Here is a 25,583-nt window from a genome sequence, read left to right as displayed (position 1 = left end):
GCAGGAACTGGGAGTGGCAAGAGGCAAGCTGCTAAACGTGGTCCAGATGCAGCTCCATCCAAGGGAAGCCTCGTACTTGGTCATTCGGGTGGCTGGGCTTGTCCCACCTCCCCTCCTCCATGCCCTCCTCCCTGTCTCTTCCTAGGCCCTCCCACCCCTAGGCGAGCCCCAGGCCTCACAGCAGACATCTGTGGGCCTGAGTTCATATATCCAGCATGAAGTTCCCTCTCTCCCTCCTATTATGAATTCTGTGCTGTGGTCCTGCTTGCTCCTTGTCTGTCAGATTGCAGTTCTGATGCTGTCAGCCATGTCTGACCAATCAGCAAACAACACCACAGGATGAAATTTAAACAATGCAGATGCTCAGATACAGGGTTATGTTGACTGGACCACGAAGGGAAAGCAGAGGTAAGGTCAGAGTCTCCCCAGAGTGGTTACCCCGAGCCTGCCTGATTTGACCCCTTGTGAGCTCCACTGTGCTGCTTTGGCTTGTGCTTTGCCCTCCTTCTTTCCTCTCCCGCCATCCAGCAGGATTTTCATTTTAATTCCCTGTCCTTGTTACTTCACTCCCTTCGTGTATTCACTCTTTTTCTCTTGGATCGGTGCTGAGTGTCATGAATGGTTCTGGATTGCCTCTAAGCTGAGGATCCTTGGGAAACATCACCTTGTGCAGGGCTTTTGTAGCCACACGTTCAGGAAGAGTCGCCTGCTGAGAATCGGGGCAAACGGATGGGATCCATAGGCCTTATCAATCTCCCTCTGTGGGGCGATGCACTTTATCATTAGGTGAAAACCCTGCCTTTGCTTTCTTACCATTGAGATGTACTGAATTGTAAATTGAGCTAAAATCGTCTTTTGGAGGGGGGGAATGCTGTAATTAGAAAAGATATAAATAGACACGACCTAAATGAGGATGAATCAGCCAGTCCTTGAGAATTGGGGGAAGAAAAAGAGAGTTGATATCTGTTCCCCCCCCCCCCCAGCCCTTTTACAGTTCTCGGTGTTTGCTCACGAGGTAACTGCTCTTAAAAGAAGACTGTCCTATCATCTTTCTCTTCTGTTTTAAGTATTTGGTTGGTCTTTTTATAACTTAGGGTGTTTACAGGGTTCTGTACTCCCTAGTCCCATCTGGAAACTATTTAAGCTTCATAAGATCTATAAGACTAAAATATCACATATAATGGGATAGGCAAAAGAGGAAAAATTAGACCCGTTGCGTGTGTTTAGAAGAAGTTAGTTGTTTGTTCAGAAGCGTCTGCTAGAGAATTGGAACAAATAGCTGTGTGCGGTGAATGGTTGGGTCCAGAGCTGTACATTTCACCACAGAATGAGCCTTGGTTTGTAAAACTGACGTTCTGTTGTGACTTCTAAATCCAAACAAATCTCTGCAAATTTCTGCCCGATCGAGTTAATAAGAAAATATATACATGCAGAGGCGAGGGCCGTATGCTACTTGTGGTCTGTCAGTGTCAGTGGAAATAAGAGACGTGTTTTACCTACTGTATTACATTCAACCAGCAATTGCCAGGACCTCCGGCTCAGCAGGTTTTCTGGATCTTTTTTTTTTTTTTTTTCCTGCGATGAGAACAAAGGGATGCAGAAAGAGCTTCAGAGAAGGGGACGGCAGATGCGGGACTGGAGTCTCTTTCCTTCTAATTGCCTTGTAATTGGGGAGTGGTTTCCACTTTCCCACTATCTCACTTGTAGGAGAGGAAGACAGATGTGGCTTAGCGGGAACCAGCTTTCTCCAGGCCGGATGTGCTGTGGGACGGGGAGGTCATTCTCCGCTCTCAGGCCTGTGATCTGCTTCACACCTGTGCTCATTTTTCCCCATGATCGATGACCTTGTATTAACCTGGAGTGACCTTTCGCCTTCGCCTGTTCTCTGGGACCAGCTCTTGGCGAGCGGACCCTCCTTTCTCTCTGATTTACAGGTGGTCGCTGGAGCCACATACACTTGTTTTTCACGGTGCGCAGTGCACTTAGCAGCCCGGCAATTTCATCCCTCTCAAGGGGCCGAGAAGGGGTTTGGGAGGTGGGGGTGCAGTGAGAGAGGTTGCTGTTTGCATGTGCTTTTCTATTTTGTGGCTCATATGGTATCAATTACCATTTGATGGCAACGCCAGGCCTGAGGCCCTTCGCATGTTTGTCCTGTGAGAAAGATCTGGAAGAACCGACATATGGTTTTGATTGCAGCAATTGCAGGTTGATAGAATGAACGCAGGGGTGAGGTGGGTGGGTTTTCCTTCCGGCCCTTTCCACTCTGGGTTGCTAATGTGCTTTGCTTGTGGAACTGGTCTTTTCATCATCCAGCCCCTCCCCACTTGCCCCCCTTCCCTCCCCAACCCTCTACCACTCCGCATTCCCTGCCCCTGCCTCCTCTGTACTTCCAAATCACCGCCAGAAACATGTGGCCCATATTAAGGACCTTCAATTAAAACAAACAAACAAAAATTTGTCCACTTTTGTGTTAAAATCCCAGAGAAGGTCAGTCCATCAAGATGATCAGAATTATACTAAAGTTAAAAAGCAAATGGGTGATAGGGAGTGGGTTCTCTCCAGAAGCTCGGGACATGTTTTAAAATGGCTATTAGTTCAGGTTGTTAAACATTGAAATGACACTGAAAAATGGCAGCAATAGAGATTAGTGTGTGTGTGTGTGTGTGTGTGCGCATCCAGGACACGTCTTTGAATTTGTTTGAGCATATGCTGTATAGGGGCAGGAGTTCTGTGAGGTTCTGTCTTCCTGTACATCTCAGCCATAAGAGGGAGGAGCACTTTGGGGCGTGTAGGTCTGTGTGAGCACTTCCCTTCGGAAGGGAGATGTTGGAGACCCATCCCTCTCATACTCAGTGACTTCTCTCTTACTAAATTTGTGACAGTAGGGGGGACCCAGAGGGAGGCTCCTCATTACTGCTGCACAGCAGGGATTGCATCTGTGAGTTTGCCAAGAGAAGGTCTAGTATTGGGGAACAGAGAGGCAAAGAGGGGAAAAGAACATTATAGACACTTTTAATGCTACCCGTGAAAATGTTTTCTTTCCAAGTAACATTTTTCTATAATGCTCTCAAATTCACATGTCTTATAATCTGTTCTACAGATGGGTAGCCCATGAGACTATGACTTTTTCACTTCAGCTGTTGCATTTCAAAATATTACTCACAATTAGGAATTTATATAGTTTTAAACGATAACGTGGTTTCTTGTGAGTGAATGTTTCTATTAGCATCCTCCTTCTTTTAAACTGAAAACCAACAAATCAGGACCAAAACATAAAAATATGTCCTCCCAGGAAGGTTTTTAAATTTAAAGGTGAATTATTATTCTGAAGGCCATCTATTGAAACTTAACCATAATACTTGACACATTTCTTCATATTTATTTCCACATTAGAGCTGATCTTTATCAAAAGGCAGTAAAAACTTAAAAACTTCAGTTGTTGACTTAAATTATAGGGAGATACCTGTGTTATAGACTCTGTAGATAAAACAGAGCATAATTTTACAATGGCAGTTGGCTGTTTCTTAAGATATTAGCCCAAGGCTACCCTTTTCTTTACCCAAATTTCTCCTTATAACATACAGATTGGCTTGCTATATGGTTGTCTTTTTTTTTTTTAACAGTCTTGATAATGATTATATTTTGCTATTTGGTAACGTGCCTACAATTTAATACAGTTTTGTCGTCTGAGCTGTGTTTGAATTCACAGTAACTAGTGATTAATTGATTTGCTCCAGTCATATATTTTAATAGTGGAGATTTGGTTATTTGATAGTTACTGGACACATATTATAACCTTAAATCACCATTCAGTTTGACAGCTTAAGACTTAACATTTCTACTTGCTGCTCATGCCATATTAACTGCTTTCAAAGACCGATGTATTGAGAAGTCCAATTTGGTGATTTTTTTTTTTTTTAAATTGATGCTTTCCTGGAATATATGGTAGTGAGGACTCATAGCAAAATAATGTAGTGTATGGGCTGTAAGCCTGTTTGAGAACATGTTGGGTCACTTAACAGCAGCTGTGCTGGGGAGATATTTGATTTGAGAAGACTTTTTGAATCTTTTCAGTCCTAACCATTCTGGTTTTGAAATGGGAAAATGGAAAAGAGTTTTAGGGAAGAGAGATATCTCAGTTTTGAAAGGCAGCATAGGTAGAAATCTTTCCGGCCCTGCTCAGATTAACTGGCATTCCTAATCTATCCCCCCAACAGAGGACAAAGAGTCTGATGGGAAATGTGGGTTTATATTTTAGAGACGCACTACAGAGGCATGAGATAGTGTTAGATACCAGCTTTATGCTCCTTGCCCAGCATTAATTTGGTTTTAGGACTGAAATTTAGGTAAGTTTACAGAGAAAGCAACCTTTTTATATACAATTCCTTTTTTTAAAAAAACTACCCACTGTTGAAACTTTATTCCAGTCCTCTAAAATATTTCTACATTTTGGAGTATCTTTTTAAATGGCCAAATTTATATAGACACCAATGATCCTAAAAGATGGGAGAAAAAAAAAAAAAAACAGAACCCTACATGTGCTTAATACTTGGCATCTTAGTCCTTATTAAAGAAAAAGAAAGCTGCTTTGTCAAAAGTCTGAATATAGGGATCCTCCAACTAAGGCATTCCTTGGTAGTACTAAAAGTGTTACTAGTTACTAGTGTTCTTTCTTTTCCTTTTTTTTTTTAAGTTTGTAGTTACTTTAAATGGAGAAACATTTATAATATTATGGTGTTATTTTTTTAACGTGTGTAAGCAACTATCAGATCATACATACCCCTAATGGGGTAACTTTTATAAATTGAGGACAGAGGATGCCTGGGAAGTCCCTAGTGGAATGAAAAATGGTGCTCATTGTCTCAGGACTCTCCTGGAAAAGTGAGAACTACTTTCCTCTCTCTTGATGTGGAGACCCCCCTCCCTGGCCCCAGATACCATGTTGCAAAACACATTCACTGAATCTTTGAAGAGCTCATCACCTCTCTTTAGGACCTGTTCTTGTTCATGCATTGCAAATATGCACTTTTATGTCCACAAGGAAGATATTACTACCATCTAGAAGGGCGATGTCAATTAGGAACAGGAAACTGCGAAGTCTGCCAGCTACAGAATTGTACTCAGTTTACACCACCTCCTTTTGAACAAAATTTGAACCTTTGAGGAAAAAATATTGGGGATTTTGATGAGCTTCTTTTATTTTTCTTTTTTTCTTTCTTTTTTTTCTTCTCCTTTTTCTTTCTTTCTTTCTTTCTTTCTTTCTTTCTTTCTTTTCCTATTTGTAAATCATGGCTTCCTGATCCTAAGGGAAAAAAAAAACCTCAAAGGGAAGGCTCAGCAGGCTTCCTGGACATTGGATAGTTCGCACAAAACAACGTTCTGATGACTTGCATGTAAATAAATCAGAAGCATATGAATGAAGCGCCTCTCGAAATACACATGGGTTGAAAAATAGAAGTGCTGGGAAAATGTGTTTCGGGTTTTGCTGAGCCCATGACATTTGAAAACTACTTTGAGACACTGAACAAACACAAGGCATGGCTCCGCTCACCTACCCCAAATCTTAGCCTCCCAGTTCAATGGCAAATCGGTTTACCATGTGCCTAACTATGAGCCACCTTTGGTGTGCTTCCCCATACTTAATTACTCACAGTTTAAGTTTTTTCAATTAGAAGCTCAAAAATAGCATCACATTCCAAGAAAATGCAAATCTTAGCATTTTCTCACTCACTTGGTTCACAACCGACTCTTTTAGAAAACACCACAGATCACCGCACCTTTAGGAACAGTCATACTGGCATGGCTCTCTTTGGTGTGACTGTTGTGCAACAGAAGAAAAGCATCCTTATTTAAAAAAAAAAAAAAAAACTGGCCCAGAAATGGATGTTGCCTGTTCAATCAAAGTGATAAACTGCTGCAGGTAAAAGCCTCCTGAAGACGAATGGTACCCTCTTGGCATTATGGTAATAGCTCAACCATACGCTACCAAGCTCAGAGTCCCATTCTTTCATGCCTGAGCTCCGTGGCCTTCTCTGTAGGTGGTAGAAATTTGCCTTCTCTTTTCCACAATGTACTCAAGGGAGCCAGCATTAGGGATTCTAAGTCCTGGGACCACTGCGGAGACCTTAGAGACCTCTTCTTCTCTCTTCTTGGTATCTTGTTCTTTGGCATCTGGCTTTAAGTACAGGACCAGAACACAGGGGAATTTAGGGAACAAAACCAGCCAGAGCTTCAGGCTTTTCCCACTGAAGGTAGGTCATTGACGTGTACTTGGACAAAATCTTGTATCTGTTCTTTGGACTAGCACCATCATCTGAGATGATCAGTTTGAAGTTTTAGAGAGGTGGTAGGTTTCATCTTTCCTATTTCGGGAAGTTATTTTGATTGTTGAAAAAAACATTTTAATGTACTTTTCCTAACTCCTTCACTCAAATGGCGGTAAGAAGCTTCAATGCCTCCCATGAGTAAGGTGCTGGAATATAGCTCTAAACAAGACAGACATGAGATAGATAAGGAAATGGGCCGGCAAAATGTAGTTTGATAATGCACTGTTGGGGGAGCACAGCCAGCCAGAGCTGGACACAGGAGGGGACACCTGTCCCACGTTTGACCTAGAGGAAGTGAGGTCCAAGAATGAATGGGTATTAAGCAGCAAAATGTAAAGGTAATAAATGGACCAAGGAAGAGCATGACATATACTGTTACCTGACTGGAGCTCATGGTGCCAGAGGATAACAGAGACTGAAAGGATCAACAGTGGTCGGATCATAAAGTGCCTTGTGTACCCTATGAAGGAGTTGAGATTTTATCATGACTGTAATAAGGAGCCCTCCGAATGGGTATGCCCAAGAGGTCATTGAAGCTAGAAGTCCAGAGGGATAGCAGGAACACCGGGAAAAGCTAGTCAGCAAAGCCAAGGGAAGCACATTTCACTAGAAGGAGGAAGAAGTGAATGGTGTCAGATGTTGCTGAGAGAAAATAGTGACCTTTGGCTGCAGCATCCGTGAGCTCTTGAGCAGTTCTGCTGGGTAGTGGGTGTGGAGGGAGGGTAAAGAGGTGGAGAAAGGGCATGGCAGGCTGCTTTTCCATCATCGTGGTCATTGTCATCATCACCACCACCAGAAAATGAGCATCAAGCATCTTTATCTACCAGAGAGAGAGAGAGAAGGAAAGGAGAATGAGACACACACACACCACAGGGAATTGGAACATATTTGGGAAAACAGATCATAAATATAAAACAGAAGACAGTAACGCAAGATAGAAGACATGCAAAGGGCAAAGTGAGCCATACAAACCAATGAGATGAAACAGATCTGAACAGAGCCATAAAGACAGGACAAATCATATGGCAGATGGAAAGGGAGAGTTTTTAAAGAGGTGAGTGCAGCTTGAGGCTTGTATTTTGAGTTATGCCTCTCTCAGAGTCCAGTCTGTTTAGAGGTTCCTATTAAATGGAAATGATGGAAAACCTCACTAAAGGTGATGTGTGCTCTTAACATGCCTGTGACTTCTCTTTAAGTTTCTCACCCTTTTTTTGGAGAATTAAAGGCATGGACTGACTGTTATAGTTTCATGCAATCTTTATTTTTAAAATCTGGACCCAGAAACTAAGAAACAGGTATCACAAGTAGAGCAAGTCAGCGATATTCATAAATTCTACATGGATGAGTTCCTTGAAGTTTTGCACATCCGGTGATGGACGTCTGTGCAACTACAGTGTCGTATCTTTCACATCTACGTTATCTCCGTATGATGTCCTCTTCTTGCTATGAGGCCAGAGGTGCACCCTCATGTACAGTACCTTGAAGAAGCCATTCGTGATTCAGAGGATGATTTTTCTCAACAGAGATACCTGAGATATATATTTGTGTAAGGCGCTTCAGTGCTAAAAATCTGCCATGTAAACTTTGTAAGTGAAGGAAAGAATTGGTCCTCTTTTACTTTGGCTGTTTCCCTTGTTTGCCCAGTAACTATTTGTTGGGCACCTGCTGTGGTCAAGCCATTGCCTTCAATGTGCTCCAGGTTACATCCTTTGCCCCTGAAGAGCCCATAGCGTTTTATTGGAAAAATGACTTCTATTCTTCCTAAAATTCACACATTTCGAAAGTAAAATGCTGGGAAAGTTTAGAAGATGAAATATATTTGAGGCACCAGGGTGGCTCAGTCGGTTAAGCGTCTGACTCTTGATTTCAGCTCAGGTCATAATTTCACGGTTCGTGAGTTCGAAGCCAGCATTAGGCTCTGTGCTGACAGCTCGAAGCCTGCTTGGGTTTCTCTCTCTCTTCTCTGCCCCTCCCCCGCTTACTCTCATGCATACGGGCTTGCTCTCTCTCTCTCTCTCTCTCTCATATTGCTCTCATATTAAGAAGGTTCTTCTCATATTCAGAAGTCTTCCATTAAAAGAAAACAGACTCATCACCATCAAAAAATACTGCAAGTGTCTTTAGGGCGCTGAACATGCTATACAAATTAGATACCTTGAGGTCCATACTTTTTCAAGGTGTTTTCTCAGTGCATGATCTTGTTTTATTTGTACCACATCTCTGTGTAGCAGCAGATGTTATTATCTCTATTTACCAAAGAAATATCATCAGATTGAAAGAGAGGTTAATGACCTACCTGTAGTCAATTAATGAGCGATAGAATCAAAAGTGGAAAGATGGTCTCTTGCTCCTTAGAGCACATTGGAGACCATTATTTATAGCTAGTTAACTCACTTAAGATATTTTGGCAATGAAAGAGAATCTTAAGTTCACCTTCTTTTTTAAAAACTTCCTTAACAGATTTATTGAAGTATAATTGATATACAACAAATCATACATATTTGAACGTACAGTTTGAGAAGTTTGACATATGTATGCTCCCATGAAGCCCTAAGTGCATCTTGGTAGAATGAAGAACATTGAGTTTGCTAACAAAGAGATCATGAGTGACTTTGATAAGAGCGCAGTTTTTATTTCAGTGGAAGGACAGCCTCGTCTCCTAAGAAATCTACGTTATTTACCTAAGTTTTCCATCTAGCAACTGATGACAAGGCATATTACTTAGGAAGTTTGACCCTGTTGGTCCTCTCTACTACTGGAATACCATCTCCCTACAGATAGGTCCTCACGAATATTTTGTTATGAGCTTGCTACTCTGTTTTGTTTTGTTTGCATTCATTGAGGTGCAATTCACATGACATAAAATCAACCATTTTAAAATGAACAGTTCAGTTGTATTTGATACATTAACAATGTTGAGCGACCACTTCTGTCTAGTTTCGGAACATTGCCGTCATGCCCAAAGGAAACCCTGTACTCATTAAACAGATCCTTCCCATCCCCCTGCTGCTGTGTCTTACAAACCTGTAATATTATCATTGACACAAATAGGTATGCACGCAGGCGTGCACAAATACATACATGGTAGAGACATAATCCATCTATGTAGAGATTAGGAAATTCCGGGTCTACCTAGCATTGGGAAGTTCCAGTCAAAGGACCTAATGGGTCCTCATTATATAAGCAAAGAACTGTATGTTTAATGGATGTTTCTCTGGCAGGTAAAAGAAAAAAGGAAATATCCTCTTGCTTCTTTTTAACATTTCTCTGTATTTTGCTCAAATTCTCATTAGATACTAATTTATCAAGGAAGAAAAAATAGACAAAAATCAATTGTTGGCCTTTTATTATGTAAAACTGCAGTGTTCCTCTTCTTGTAAAAAAAGTTTCTCATTAATTTCTTTAACATTGAGAATTTTAAACTGCTTCCCATATCTTAATATTAAACGATCATCTGGATTTTACATTTCTAGTTTTTGAAGATTCAAAAGTATTGAACTAACTAATTTAGTTATCAAAGGCTTTTTTTTCCCTGGGGAAAAAAAATCAAAGGGGCATTCTTACTGTAATTTTTATTGTTAAAGTAATTACTGTTGTTTATATTTATTTATGCCCTTATTATTCCAGAAAAAATATTTGAGGTAGCCAGTAGCAGATCATTAAACTGTATATCTTTAAAATCAAGAAAACTTAGATCAAATGAAAAAAAATGTCTGAAATTCAAATATTAGAGACAGTCAATTCTATTTTAAATGTGCCTGAAGAGATGCACTATTTATTGGTGGTAATCTGTTCCGTTGCCCAGTCCCCTTTCAGGAATATTATTGCCCTTCTTGATTAACCCCCCATTTCCTTTAAGAAGTTTTCTTTGAATAACCCTGTTCTAAAGGGATAATAAATACTACTCATTTACACATGTTTTCTAGTTGCTTGTTATACATCAGAGTTCTCCTGACTGGCTCCTAATGACAATTCTAGAGTCCTAGGTTTGTTTGGTTGCTTGTTTGTTTGTTTTTATGTATCAAAGCACCTAGCCTTGTGCTAGCTAAAATCTCTGCTGTGCATTACATCAGTGAAATATTGCCAGCTGTGTGTGAGAGAGGGGCAGGTACTTGAATGGATAATAGATAAAGAAGTGGTTGATTGGACAGAGGCATTGACAATTTGAACACTTATTATTTTTTTTTTTTATTTCAGTCTGTGTCACAGAGTCATAGATTTGGTAATTATTTCATGTGGTTGTTTTTAGTTGAAAGGAGTTAGGGCCATATGTTTTTTTTTTATTTTTTTAACGTTTTATTTGTTTTTGAGACAGAGAGAGAGAGAGCATGAATGGGGGATGGTCAGAGAGAGGGAGACACAGAATCTGAAACAGGCTCCAGGCTCTGAGCTGTCAGCACAGGGCCCGACGTGGGGCTCGAACTCACGGACCGTGAGATCATGACCTGAGCTGAAGTCAGCCGCTTAACCAACTGAGCCACCCAGGCGCCCCAGGGCCATATGTTTTGACAGAAAAGAGATAATTCATGCTTTTTTTTTTTTTTTCACCTTTGTAAACGGGAGCTGGGGTAATGATTTTACAGTATACCAGGGCAATGATTCCTGTTCAAAACCTCACCAAATTGTAAACTCACTGTTCGTGACAATTCTCTTAGCAAGCAGAAGATGAAGGCATCTGTTTCAAGCACCCAGGGTTTAGCTGATGCACCAAGCATAGCATAGAGTTCATCTTGTACTCGACTTAACATTAGTAGATCTCCTTTACTAATACAGAAATTTGATATCCAGATTCCTTAGACTGTAGGCAATTTGGAAGGACATTCTGATCAAGTGCTAATAATTCTGATTTGGAATGAAAACCCTAGCTAGGTCATAGCCCCCCCTTTGTCCCCATCCAGTCATGTAAAATCTCTCCCATCTTTTGTCTCCCAGTGTATAAGATGGGTGAGATGGTTGACTTCTTGGATAGATAATCTGTCTCAAAGTGATTCTTTTTTTTTTTTAATTTTTAAATATTTATTTATTTTTGAGACAGGGAGAGACAGCATGAACAGGGGAGGGTCAGAGAGAGAGGGAGACACAGAGTCTGAAGCAGGTTCCAGGCTCTGAGCTGTCAGCACAGAGCCCGACGCGGGGCTCGAACTCACAGACCAGGAGATCATGACCTGAGCCAAAGTCGGAAGCTCAACCAACTGAGCCACCCAGGTGCCCCTGTCTCAAAGTGATTCTTAACTAAGGTCATGAAAACAGAAAGTCTTTATAATTTAAAACACTATGAAGATACTAACTTTCTATAATGATCAATCATATAATTTTACTCTCTTTTCCACTGTTAAGTTCAAGCAAAGAAGGTATCTAGAGAAGTACATATCCCCTTTTGTGAATTGTTTCTTTGACCATTCCTCTTGTCTTTGTAGTATCAGAACCTTGGCCTTACTGGCTTTTTATTCTTACTTGGTTGGGTCTCTACCTTTGAAAGTGTCTTTCAGCTTTTGTTTGACACAACTTTCTCTCTAATCCCTCTTGCTTCCTGGGAAGGAACATGTAGTTAGGAATGATGGCTCTCGGGCCGTTGTCTGTGCTTAATATAGACAAATGCGGCCCTGAAGACCCGGGATTGGAGGGACAGGAATAGCACTTTCAGGTTGCGCAAGTTCCAACTATAACGTAACTGGCATTTTTCTTTGGTCGTGTTTTCTCTTCTTGTAAAGCCCTCTCTGTACCCTCATAACTTCTTCACTTTTCTCGCATGCTTTCAAAAGTGACTTCTTGAGAAAAGATCTGAGAACTCATCATGTTGAATTCTCAGCTGCTAGCAGAAGATAACATTTCCTGAGATGGAGGATGATTGGAAATATGTTGAAAAATGGGTTTGTGACCATGGGACTTTTTCCAGGGATATAGGTTTTTACCGCTCATGGTAATGTTCATTGATTAAGGTCTGCAGCATTGAAGTTACTTGTTTATCCCAGTGGTACCCAAACTTATTTGAGCTTACATCCCATTTTAAAAGACAGATCTATTAAATAACATCCAATGGAGGATATCAGCTCTAGTCTTTAGTCATCAACCTATAAACTTGAGTTCAAAAGGAAAGGGATGGGGAATATTCTTAGAACCCTTAAGTACGGACCATTATAGATCATTGTCTTCACCCCTCAAACAGAGAAGAGTATGAAAATCTGTTTTGGCAGAACAATGAATGTTTATTTTATGATGGTATTCTTAGTTTGGCGTGTATCTTGTGTTCAGTGTGTTCATTCATTCATTCATTCATGCATGTACTTAGTCACTACTTGAGCCTGTTTCATGCCCAGTACCACACACACACACACACACACACACACACACACACAGCACACTTGCACATTTTTTCATAATATTTGTTTAAACCTTGTTGTTTCTGCAGTCAACTATATTGAACAGGCCTTCTTAGCATTCAGTTGGCTATTGAAGAAACACTAATCAACACTGGAATAAATCTCAAATTGATTTCTCTCTTTGTTTTAGAATCCTAAAATTTGTTTTCATCTGGAAGATATGCTGCCCTCATTTAATTGACGAAACAATGCTTTCAGAGGTCACAAAGCTATTTATTGGCGTATTTAACCAACACTATTTTGATGTTCCAACACCTCCTAAAGAAACAGTAGGTGTCGTCTTAAAAAAAGCACATAACTGGTTGCCAAAGAGAAGAAGTAGTGTTGAAATGGGATGTGATCTGTTAGAAATAATGAACAATCATGAATTTGATGTGATAGCGGTAGAGATAAAAATAATTCAGTTACATCTGTTTAAGGTTTAAAATAAGTAGAAATAATAATTAATAGAAATTAGAAGTCATGTTCTTCTTAACATTACCTTTAATTTCCAGTGAGCAGTCAATAAATAAAAGCTTGGAAACAAATTGGTTAGGTGTTTGGAACATATTAGAGTTGTGATGCACTTAACATCCACAGTCGTTTATGTGTGCCAATCCTGAGCCTGGTGAGGAAGCCAAGTCCCATGTGAATAAGTAACATAAGGAATGTAACCAGGAAGACGTCAGGTTTCACCTGGACCAAATTTTGTGCAATTAAGTGTTTCAAGAGATCTTTAGCCAGGTGTAACTTAATCAGTTTAAGGCATTCTCAGCTAGGGCCAAGGTACTCAGAATGTTGGCAGTGGGCATTCCTGTGATATACCACGTTGAAAGTAATAGCAAACATACAGTGTCTGCTCACTTCGTGCCAAGAGCAAGAGAAATGCAGGTGTAAAAATAAAAAGAAGTATTTGGAGCCAGAGGCTAGTACACACAGGCGGAACTATATTAACACTTCACTTGAATGCTGTAAGAAATAATATGGTGCTTTTTATCAGTTTAGTGTCCTGGTATTTAGTCCTGGGTCTGGTTTCACCGCTAAATGCCAGTGTAACTGGCAGCAGATTACTTCACTTCTCTCTGACTTCAGTTCTGTTGAACAAAAGTATTGATAACCTGCTGCTTCTTTGCTCAGCTTCATGCCTGGAAGACAGATGAATGGTCCTCCTGAAGCAGCACACTGGAGCCTCCTTTGTGCCCCCTGGACTGTGATCACCTTGTGTTCTTCTCTTTAGGCAAAGAGGCATTCTGTTAGCCCCCTGGCTGCAAAACGGTCAGGGCATATAGATAAGGGACCCAGGATTCACAAAGCTGGGTTTTGGTAGGAAGTCCATGAACACCCTGGAAAGAATTCTTAGCTGCTAAGAGATAATGGTGGAGAATGGTAGTTACAGTTCAAACTCTGAAACCGAACTACGTGATTTTGCCCATTTTGCCACTTAACTAGCTATGTGACTTTGAGCAACTTACTTAACCTTCTCTTAGATTCTTATTTGTAAAATTAAGACAATAATGCAACAGCCGTGTTAGTGTACAGACAAAATGAGTACATGTACTTTTTTTTTTTCTGGAATAGTGTCTGGCATATCCTAAGTACAGTGTTAGCTGTTTTTATCAACAACATTATTTTCTCATGCCAAGTGTGACAAGAGCTTTGGTCTGGTGGGCATTGGGACCAGGTCCTTTTCCACTTCTGGAGGGTGTTAAGCTATGATTTTACTTCTTTTCTTTGTTTCTATTTGGTAACTCCTGCATATATGACTGAGATGGTTATAGGATAATAAGTGGAAACACCTTAAAATCTCAAATGTTCTGGGGCACCTGGGTGGCTTGGTCGGTTAAGCATCCCACTCTCGATTTCAGCTCAGGTCATGTTCTCACGGTCGGGAGATCAAGCCCTGCATCAGGCTCCGTGCTGATATCGCAGAGCCTGCTTGGGATTCTCTCTCTCCCTCTCCCTCTGCCCCTCCCGAACTCTCAAAATAAATAAAAAATTTAAAAAACTTCAAATGTTCTGTATCTATGATAGATCTAGATAGATCATATGTATGACTTAATATCTATTATATCATAACAAAGTAAGCCAAATCATACCTCTCCCGGGTGTTTAACTATCTCAGGTTTGCAATGATAACACCTTGAAAATCTTTCTAAAATAATAGAGCACTATGTAGATTTAAATTACAATAATATTATTGTACAATTATTAGTAATTCTTAGTGCTTTTTTAAAAAATTGAAACAGGATTTTTTTCCCCTCCCTTGTAAATATTTATACATGTCAAAGGCTATATAGATTCCCTTTATTTTTAGAGTTTGAAATTTGATCCAGAGATTTGAAAAATATACTACAGCTAGCTATATAAAAAAAATATAAGAATATCCTTGCCTTTTTATTTGAAGAAAAGAAAGAATAAGGTAGAGCTGCCTGCCCATAAAGAACACCAGGTTTTTCTTAGCTCCTGGAGGGGAGGCAGGGGTTGCACACAGGAGGCACACTTAATACTGGGTCCAGCTCACTTTTGCACTGTATAATCTCCGATCTTGCTGCAGAGGGGGTGCACTTGTAGGGAAAGGCATTGCTGCGGGCCACCCATGTCTTCGTGCTTATGCAACTCTGGAGCCTGAACCCTTAGGGATCGCTCAGCGCCTCCTTCTCCTTCCTGTGGCTTTCTTTTGGGTCTTTGTGATGTCTTCCAGCTACAGAATTTGATTGGTAAAGACACAAACAAAGAAGGGAATTAAAATTCTCACAATTTTACTACTTCTTAACCCGGAAAAGGAAATGTGGTGGCTGAGAAAAGTCAAACTCTTGGCTGTAATTCATTTATAGGATTTAGCTTTAGATTTAATATACTGATCTGATCATGCACACATCATCAAAACTCAGCTGACATGTAGAAAATGGAAAAATTATATGTGATGTTTGTGATGGAATGTATAGATGTATGTTCAAAGTAATTGTGTTCTTAAGTATATTACATACTCAGGAATTTCTTTTAGGGGGATCATATATTCTCTTCGTGATGCAATATGACAGAGTGAAAACAGGTAATTACTTGTTAGTGAAAATGAAATAGGAATATCATATACATTAATGGTATGTTTCACACATTTCGATAAATGTGATTTTTTTTATGACTACCAATAAAGATAGTTTGTGGAATAAAGAAATTCTTCTTACTAGGAGTTATTTTAGGGCATTTAGAACTATTTGGTTAATTCCTATAAAACTTTCAAGTGATTTAGATGGCCATAAAAGCTTCACAGTTTCAATAGCCTACACCTCTGAATTTTTCCATTTATTTATACCCATCAGTTTGTCAATATACTGCAGACATTCATGTGTTATCTCTAAATAGATTTCCTATTTATGTGACAACAATGCAGATTGGCTTTTAACCATTACCTGGAAATGAAGTAGGATTTCTTCCATTGGTAAATATTCCTGGACTTAATGTATGTATTGTTCTGAGAATATATCACGTAAATAATTTTTATTCCTATAGTTTGCTGTTGGTTTTAGTTTTTTGCACTCTTGGATTATTTACTGCCTGACTGTTATATGCCCTTGAGCATTATTAACTGCCTTTAAACCTTGTAATAACTTACTCAACTCCGTTACTTGAATCTGTTTATTAACCTTTTATGCCATTTTACTGCCCATTAGAATATTTAAGTTATAAAGGTAGAAAAGACTTTAGAAAGGAGAGTGCCAAGGGGACTGGATGCAAAGTCAGGGGCCCTGGGCTCTGTCCATTGACCTCTTCCTTTGCTCATTTGTAAAATAAGGTCGAAAGCATTTGAGCTTTAGAAATATGATGCTAAGAGACAGGACAGAGGGCAGCAGGTGAAAAGAGAAAGGAGAAGCTGTAAAAAAAGTCAAATAAAAAGATTTAAAAAAAAGAAAAAGTATTAAAAATGAAGAGAGAGTAGAAGAGAGGGACCCAATTACCAATAATGTGAAACCACATGATCAGAAAACTTAAACATCTGTTCAACTTTTATCGTCTAGAAAAAGTGATCACACCATGTCTAACTATAATTCCTTTGCCAAAGACACTAAGGGCCAAGGACAGAATTGCAGTTGAAGAATTTCTTCTGCTTCCTACACATCCAGAAACCGAGAGTCACAGATACTCTTGCCTCGTGTCCCACTTGGTACAATTTGCAGGAATTTTGGCAGATGGTTCTAAAAGGACTTTAAAAAATATGTAGTAGTACAAGGAACTCTAAAAATAATAAATAAAACTAAAACGTAAATATCCTGCCATTCAGTAGCATCAACATTTATCACCACCCTCTATATGCTACGTACTAGGGATACCTAGAAGTTGCTTCTGTAGCTAGTCCACCAAAGGACTTCTAGTTCTTGCAGCCTAGAAAGAATATCAGTTCTTAAATGGGCTGGCATTATTGTAATAGGCAGTCTAACAGAGGGTGACATGCTACCCAGGAGGGTATGGCCCAGGAGGACTCTTCACAGACAAGCATGGGTCTAAACCAGTGCTCCCAACAGAATACTCTGCCGTAGTAGGAAAGTTCTATGCTAGTGATATCCAGTGTGGTAGCAGTGACCACATAAGGCTGTTGAGCAGTTGAAATATGTCTAGCATGACTGAGGGAATGGATATTTCACTTCATGTAATTTTAATTAAGCTTAATTCAAATAACGACATATTACTAATGGCTAGTATACTGGATAGCACTGTTCTAGACACTTCTTAAAAATAGCAATAAGCAGTGACTAGGACTTACAACAAGATATAAATAATAATACCATATATTGAGCGCCCACAACAGATTAAGAATTATGCTTGACGGATGTTATCTCTAATGCTCACAAAAAGAGTAACTTCATTTCACAAAGGAAAAAATTTGAGGTTCACGGTATCACCATCCAGCTCACAATTAATTGTGAGAGCTGGAATCTGAACCCAGTTGGTCTAGCTCCAGAGCTGGATAAATTCTACTATTATGCCAAAGACTTTTCTACACTCTCTGAAGACTCTTTCAAGTACATCTTCCCCTTGGTTTATGGATCAGTTAGGAACATACCTTTCACTTGGTCACATGGCACGATTACAGAGTCCATATTAACTCTTCTGAATGTGGAGGTATCACTGCCCTGAAGCTTTCTTTTCTCTTCCTGTGTGACCCATGTCTTTCAAACAATATTGTAAGAGTTGAGAGTCTAGCCCAGTTGTCTGAGTAGTGAGCTGATCTACCTTTAAGTATGTTTCCCCATTAGATGCTGGGAAGCATCAAAGCATATGCCTAGGTTTGTGAACATCACACACAGCACACTATAAACTCTTGTCATTTGCGCGTTTCACTGTCACAGTTTAGAATATTTATAAAATCTTCCACGGTCTAAACTACTAAGTGAACCCTGCTAGCACTTGGGCATCTGAGGCATAATTCTGCTTTATTTTCTACTCATTATGGAGCATACAGCAACTCTCTTTAAGGGCCTGAAAGTCTGTTAAAATTCTGTGTTCGGATGGTTCTTGCAGAATCCCAAAGGGGTAGTAATGGTAAGGAATTTAAAGGTACATTGTACAGCCCAGTGGTTATCACCCAGCCCCACTCAGTTGACACGCCTCGTGACACATGGTCTGTAGCCACTTCTCTTTATCCCCTTAAAATTTAGCTTCTCACTTCAGGAAGCAAGTAACATTAATATGTATTGGTTTTACTATGAACGTGCCTTATCACGTTTTACTTTCTTAAAAGGTAATTATGAAACCCCCATGAGAATATTTCTATAAAGTATGGTCAAAGTACAGCCTTGTGTTGATAATTTAAAATGTGTTTTTGGGGGTGCCTAGTTGGCTCAGTCAGGTAAGCATCTGACTTCAGCTCAGGTCATGATCTCGCGGATTGAGGGTTCGAGCCCTAAATCAGGTTCTCTGCTGTCAGCAGGGAGCCTGCTTTGGATCTTCTGCCCCCTTATCTCTCTGCCATTTCCCCCAACCCTCTCAAAAATAAACAAACGTTTAAAAAAATTTTAATGAAATAAAATATCTCTTTTTGCCTTTTAAGAGCAAGAAATTGTGTTTGTTTTTTTTAATGGAAAGAATATGGACTGATGACCCACTTAAATCCTGCCTTTACCAGTTAGTTGATTGTTAATGTAGAAAAGGTGGCTTAATGTTCCTAAGTCACATTCGTTCAGATAATCAACATAATAGCAGCATTATTATTCAACTTTTCAATGGCATAAAGCTAGTAAATTTGTGGCGTAACCACTGAGGAAGCTACAGAGCAGAGTGAAAAAGAAAGAAATCCAAATTTAGCTTTTTTTCCCCTCTTTCTACAATGGAAGATTTTATTTTATTTTTTAATTTATTGTCAAGTTAGCTAACATACAGTGTAAACAGCATGCTCTTGATTTTGGGGATAGATTCCCGTGATTCATCACTTGCATACAACACCCAGTGATCATCCCAGTAAGTGCCCTCCTCAATGTCCGTCACCCATGGGGGAAGGGAAGGGGAAAAAATCGTTTCAAACAGAGAGGGAGGCCAACCATAAGAGACTCTTGAATGTGGAGAACAAACTGAGGGTTGATTGGGGAGGGGGAGGGATTGGTTTTCTTTTCTAACAGGCAAAGGTTCTATTTAAAAGAAGGTACTGTATTATTTCTTTGATGACTGAGCAAAGGATAACCAGGAACATTGGATGGAACTGCTAATATAATATAGTAATACTTCTCAAAGTACAACAAAAACCAAATACATAGTATGAAAATGTTTTTTTTTATTTTTATCAGTGCAGGGGTTAGTGTTATCTAGAGAGATTTGTTAAACTCAGATTTCTGCATGCATGGTTTTGTTTTAAATTCGGAAATGTAAGAGAAAACATAATGGTGCTAAATTTGAACATAAACTATACTTTGCCACTAGTTTGCCATGAAGCTTTTATTCAACAAATAGTTCACTAAAAGAGCTGCAGCCTATGAGCTTTGGGCCAAGTTTCCCATTTCCAATTTTGCAACAGAAATTTCACACTTCTTTGGAGGAATCAGAATGCCAAAAGTCACCTTGATCTAAGCGGCCTTATCAGAGAAAAACTAAGTGTAGATTTTTGTTTCTCTTTAGACTTTTCTGATGTTTCATAGATAGAGTCACTTCAATATACTTAACTAGAGTTTGGGATTTTTATTTCATTTTTCATTGGACTGATTTTTTGGTGTTAGTCACTAAAATGATTCTAACTATTTGAAGGTATCTGGGACGTTTGGCGTTGTTCTGTTAAATTAAAGATATATATATTTAGTTAACAAATCATCTTTCTAGTTACCTAAAATAGCATAATTAAAATCAGTTGTATGTGAGCTTTTCTTATTGAGTTTAGTGTCTCTATTAAATACATTATTGAAACCCATACCTTGAAGTCTTTTGATTGAGAAATTGGCAAAATAGTTGACTGAAGTAAAAATAATGAAGCAGCTTCCTGGTCATCCAGGTTACTAAAGATGAAAATATTTAGGATAAATTGAAGTATGAGCATTATGATCAATCTGTTTTCATAAATATCATCTTACACCTCTACCACTATTTTTAAAGAAAGTAACCTAAAATTAAGTGCCACTGATAGTTGTGCATGGAGGGCAAATTGCAGATCTTGAGCGGTTGCTTTGACCATTCCATTTTCAAATTTCTTATCATTAAAATGGAGGAGGGGAGCTGAACTAAATAAAAGTATAGGTGTGCCTGGCTGGCTCAGTCAGCAGAGCATGTGACTCTTAATCTTGGGGTTGTGAGTTCGAGCCCCATGTTGGGTGTAGAGATTACTTAAAAATAAAGTCTTTGAAAAAAAAGTACAATAGTTCTGTGCAAGGTGTATTTATATAAACAGTTCTATAGGGCACTTTACCTTAAAGGTCACTTGAAGTGGGAAAGATGCCTTTTTACCATAAACAATGGTCCATTTCTTGTTAATAAGATTTTCATCTTATGTGAAGAGTCTTGGGGTGCCTGGGTAGCTCAGTCGGTTAAGTGTCTGACACTTGATTTTGGTTCAGGTCGTGATCTCACAGTTCATGAGTTTGAGACCCGCATCGAGCTCTGTGCTGACAGTGCCTGTTTGGGATTCTCTGTCTCCCTCTCTGCCTGCCCCTTGTTTATGCAGGCAGTACTTAAGAATTTTGAATAAATGATCTTATTCTTAGATCTTTGAACTTGATCATAATTCATAGTCCAAGTGGCCTCCTTATACATGAGTAGAATTACCAAAGATATGTCCTTATCTCCCAGAAGAAATATCAACCAATTCTGCCCAAATCGGGAAAAAAGGTGAAACTTGTTAGGTGCCATCACATGGTGTTGACATAATAATATACATGACATGTTTAAAGTTAATGTAGCAGAATATAATTAAAATTAAACTATATAATCCTAGAAGAACTTATTTCAATTGTTTTCAAATACAAGATGGTTTAATAATGTGGGTCACAGTTTATTTTCACTTTTACAGTACATACATTAATTTCTGAAACTTGGGGGTGATACGTAGTACACTTAGCTTGTATTAATACCAATGGCCAAACAGCTGTCCGGCTAACAGCCTGTACTATAGATAATATCACAGAGGCGATCTGATTTTCAATTTCCCCTTTCTCTAGATAGTAGGGTTTCCTTCATCTTGTTATCCTACTTTCAAGACCTCCTCTGAATACATTCAGTAGCATTTCCCAAACGGTTTATTAGTTGTATAGTTCCCAAGAAAATGCTGGGTTTCGCTTGACAGAACTTTAGGGTATTGATTTGTTTGGGGGTTCCTGGGTTAAGGTTTATTCTTTGTCTCTTAGAGATAATTGAGAAGATTTCTTCCTTTTTGTAAGCTCTGTGGAAATAGAAGGAAATAGACATTTATGTATTTAAAATGTGAGGAGAACTAAAAAATAAAGTGAAGTATAGCCCATGTAATATGGGGCTTATATCCCTCTATGACTTAGGAAAATTCCTCGTTTTCTAAAGCGTGCCTAGGTTTTTCTGGTTTGTTTTTGTTTTGTTCCATCTCCAGGACCTCCCAATTTTCAAGGGCACTGTGGGGCATATGTAGCATTTATTTGATGTATGTATGTGTATGCATATTTTGCCACATCTGTCTCTGCGGACCTATCCTTTGTGAAATCCTAAACCTTGTATTAATGCTTAGTTTGTGATTCATGGTGTTCCGAGAGCAATTATGTAATTTTTCTTAGGGTGTTTATTCGACATGCACTGTAAAAAAATGGGAGTATTTTTTGGTAACTCTGCAGTTGCCTTTTTATTGGTGAATTTCTCTTTCTTTTGCTGTGACCTGAGAATATCACTGCAGGCTCTCTGCCAATTTTGTGAGCCTCTGCCTGCTTCAAAATGGAGGCAGGAAGGTATCCATTTTCATCAAGAGGATGACAGTGTTTCAGTCTCTCCGGCCATCTGGAGAGAGGAACTTTTGGAGCAAAAGAAAATAGGGATTTAAAAAAATTATATTTAGCAGAAAAGGCAAGGGGGGAACCAATTAAAGTTAAACTATACCTTATGAATTTATGCTTTTCCACTATGCTCTCTTCTTTAAAGGAAACCTAAACAAGAAAATACACAGGCTATTTTTATAAAGGACTGGTTCTCCAACTCTCATGAGTATTAGTAAACGAATGTTCAGTAAATTAGGATTTTGGCACACTTTTTTTAAGTTTATTGCACACACAAATATAATAAGAGCTATAAAGGAGTACTCCCCCCTCTTCCTGTGTACATGCTGATTGTTGGTGGTCTGTGTAGATCTGGGCTTTTAATGGTCTTTTTTCATGCAGCTCTGCAAAAAGCTGACACTATGGGAATTTAATATTCCAAGATGTATTTGTCACTTTCTGTGGTCTGGATAGTGTATTCGTTTTCTGGGTCTCTGTCTCTTTCTCTTAGAAGTAAAAATTTTAATTCAAAGTTCAAGTAAAAGGGAGAGGCTTGACGCATGCCCTTCTGTTTTCACCTTTCATGTGCTCAGAGGCTGTCTATGTTTAAAAACAAAAAAAAAGGATGCTTGGACAGGACAGCCCTGTGGGTATTATATAATACATTTAACAAGACATAGTTCGCGGTATTCTTGCCTACGACTGGAAAATATCCACCCCTCCCGCCCCCCGGTTTTCCAGTCACACAAATATACTCAGCATTTGTTGTTGGTGGTGGTGGTGATGGTTTTTCTGTATTCTGGAAGGGGTAGTGTTCTAGGGTTTGACAGATCTGGGATGGACATGATAGAAATTTAGCATTTAGTGCCTGCTTCTTCTCAAGTAATGGACCTTGAGGTGCTTTGTTCAATGCAGCAAGGAAAACTAAATTGTCTCTCCTTCCTCAGGTCTATGCTCCATCAGCAAGCACTGCCGACTACAATAGGGACTCGCCAGGCTACCCTTCCTCGAAACCAGCAGCCAGCACTTTCCCTAGCTCCTTCTTCATGCAGGGTAAGATGCTGCCTCTTCTGCGGGGAAATCCACTGGGCAGAATCTCCCCAGGTCTTCTCAGGTCATGCATGGGGCAAAAGACTGCTGAACGGATCCTCAAGAAAATGGAATACTAGGCAAGCAGAGAATATTGAAGGCCATGCTCTTCTTAGGAATTGAATTTGTTAAAAATGAATCAATTAATTAAAACTCTACTAAGACTTATTTTTTAAGTTAAATCCCCTTGAGCAATGATGAGTTTAGATAAAACTGTTTGGCTTCACTTAGAACTGATGCTTTGACGGGGATGGTCTTCCTGATGGATCATTTCAGCATCTTCACTCCCCCAAGAAGAACGTATGTGTATTTTTGGAAGTGTTTTGGTTCAGTGTGTATTTTGAGCATCCTGGATGTAGCCAGCTGGGAACAAATTGTCCTTATGTATAACTTCATATAAAAATTTCAGCCACTTATTAATTTATAGGTAAGAACAAGAGTCCCATTTAAGGTGAAGCAAACCTATCTGAAGACTGGAGTATGATTTCATTACACAGTGAAAGCTCCATCCCAACATGCAAATTGATTTTGGGTAAAAGACCCAGCTTTTTTCCCAGACAGTTTTAGAAAATTACAGTTTCACAGTAGATAAAGTATATTTACTTTCAGTTGTGCAGTATATTGAATTAACTGTACGTGGATGTGTGCCCCCTGAGCTTATACTCTTGCCACTGCTGCTTGGAAAAGACTGAGGTGGTTAGAGTGACAGCACCTGCCTGTAAGAATAGACTGTCCAGAGATGCACCTAAGGCTTTGTCCCCAGTAAGCCTGTGACACTTGTTGTCAAAATGTGATGATCTTGTTGCCAAGTTAATACTCTGAAATTTAGACATGGAGTTTGCCAAGAACTCTTGTACCTGTATGCAGAACTTTTAACTCTTCCTGCCTGGGTGTAAAAACCTTTTTTGAGTGTGCCTTGGCAAAGTGCCGTGGGATTTCCTTTCCATGCTACTCTGGGAAGGGCCATATCATGGGAAGGGGAGCGCCCTTGGAGCAGTGAGACCAAGGGGGGGCAGCTAAGTGTCTCACTTAGCTTGCAGTGGACACACTCAAAATCATTCTGATTAAAAGGGCTTTATTTTCTTGTCCTTCAGAGTGTTAGCTTTTTTTAGGTTGTGAGTTCACATGTGAAATTCCATGGAAAATCTATGAAATTGAATTGAATGGGTCTCTTAGGATTGGAGAGAATTTGTTCCACACATAATAGAGCTCGTGTTCAGAAGGGTCCTTTATCTTTGTGACCTGTCCTAGGTGTAACTCACCAAGGGACACAGGGTATGTCACTTCAGTGTGTCCTCTGCCATGACAAAAGCCTTATCCCCGTTTGCTGTAAACAAGCAGCCACTTAGGCATCAGCTCCCCTCTTTTATGACCCACCGGAGAAACCATACCACTGGTGCTTGGAGTGATTCATCACTCAAAGCAGTTTTTCAGCGAGAAAATTGGCAGGATGGATTTCTTCTGTCTGCCTTCAGGACGGTGCTTGCATAGACTGCACGCCGCATGGGAGGTCAGATAGATTAAAACAGCAGTCTCTTCTGGATAGCAGACCACGCAAAATACGGGGAACAAACTTGGCTTTTCTGCATATGAATGCCCAAGAAAGCAAAAAAAAAAAAATTGAGTTGACATTTATGATGAGCACAATTAATTTGCACACATCTAATTCTATTCTTTCCAAACAACATTATGCCAGATCATGGGATGTGATAAATATTAATTTACTGTGAAAAGCATAATTTATGTAAAGTACGTATTTTTATAAGACTGCACTAAGTAGAGTGTTGTGTGTTAACAAATCCTAAATGTATTTCCGTATACTGCATCATGTTGTCAGAATGTTTCAGGAGACTCTCGTTCAGTGATACACATTCTCAATTTATTTGTCATAGATGCCATCTATTTGAAATGTTAGGGCCTTAACTTCATATTTGAATTTAAGGTGACATCTAAACTTCCACTGTCTGAAGGCTAAGTCTTCAGTACATGAATAATAACTTTTTGAAAGTCCTGTGTTTTCACATTATCATCGCAGAAACAGTATCCCATCCGGTTCCTGCAGTGAGGGGGGCATATGGTGCCCTGAGGATTCAGGGCTTAAAGAGACATACAGTGCAGGTGAAAGATATTTAGAGACTGGCAGGAGCATATCTCAAACTCACTACTATGTGACCTCTCATTTTTCACTTGAACTTCCACCCTCTAATTAAAACTCCTGAGTTGTCAACATCACAGACATGATTTTTTTTTTAAGAAGTCTATTGATCATTCCTCCCTGTCCTTAAACTATTCCAGTTTTTGGAATTCTAATTTCTGCGTTTAAAATCTCAGTGAAAAAGAGCTTTGTGGTGTATGGTGGCAGATTTAACTAATGTATTGCTTAAATTTGCAAAAGGTTTTTATTA

The 25,583-nt window shown here is 39.4% G+C and overlaps 1 protein-coding gene across 13 annotated transcripts in view; it reads left to right on the top strand.

Annotated features, from left to right (window-relative positions):
* Positions 1–25,583, top strand: part of TCF4 (transcription factor 4) — a 349,712-nt gene that overhangs the window by 276,177 nt on the left and 47,952 nt on the right. For all 13 annotated transcript variants that reach the window (XM_042911451.1, XM_042911449.1, XM_042911450.1 and 10 more), the window contains one exon: positions 23,037–23,142. In XM_042911451.1, the coding sequence (XP_042767385.1) occupies positions 23,037–23,142 (106 nt within the window). The remainder of the gene's footprint in view (positions 1–23,036; positions 23,143–25,583) is intronic.

The sequence above is a fragment of the Panthera leo genome, chromosome D3 (assembly GCF_018350215.1).
Source record: "Panthera leo isolate Ple1 chromosome D3, P.leo_Ple1_pat1.1, whole genome shotgun sequence".
Taxonomy (NCBI): domain Eukaryota; kingdom Metazoa; phylum Chordata; class Mammalia; order Carnivora; family Felidae; genus Panthera; species Panthera leo.
Note: the sequence above shows the minus strand (reverse complement) of the source record. Positions and strands in the feature narration are given on the sequence as shown.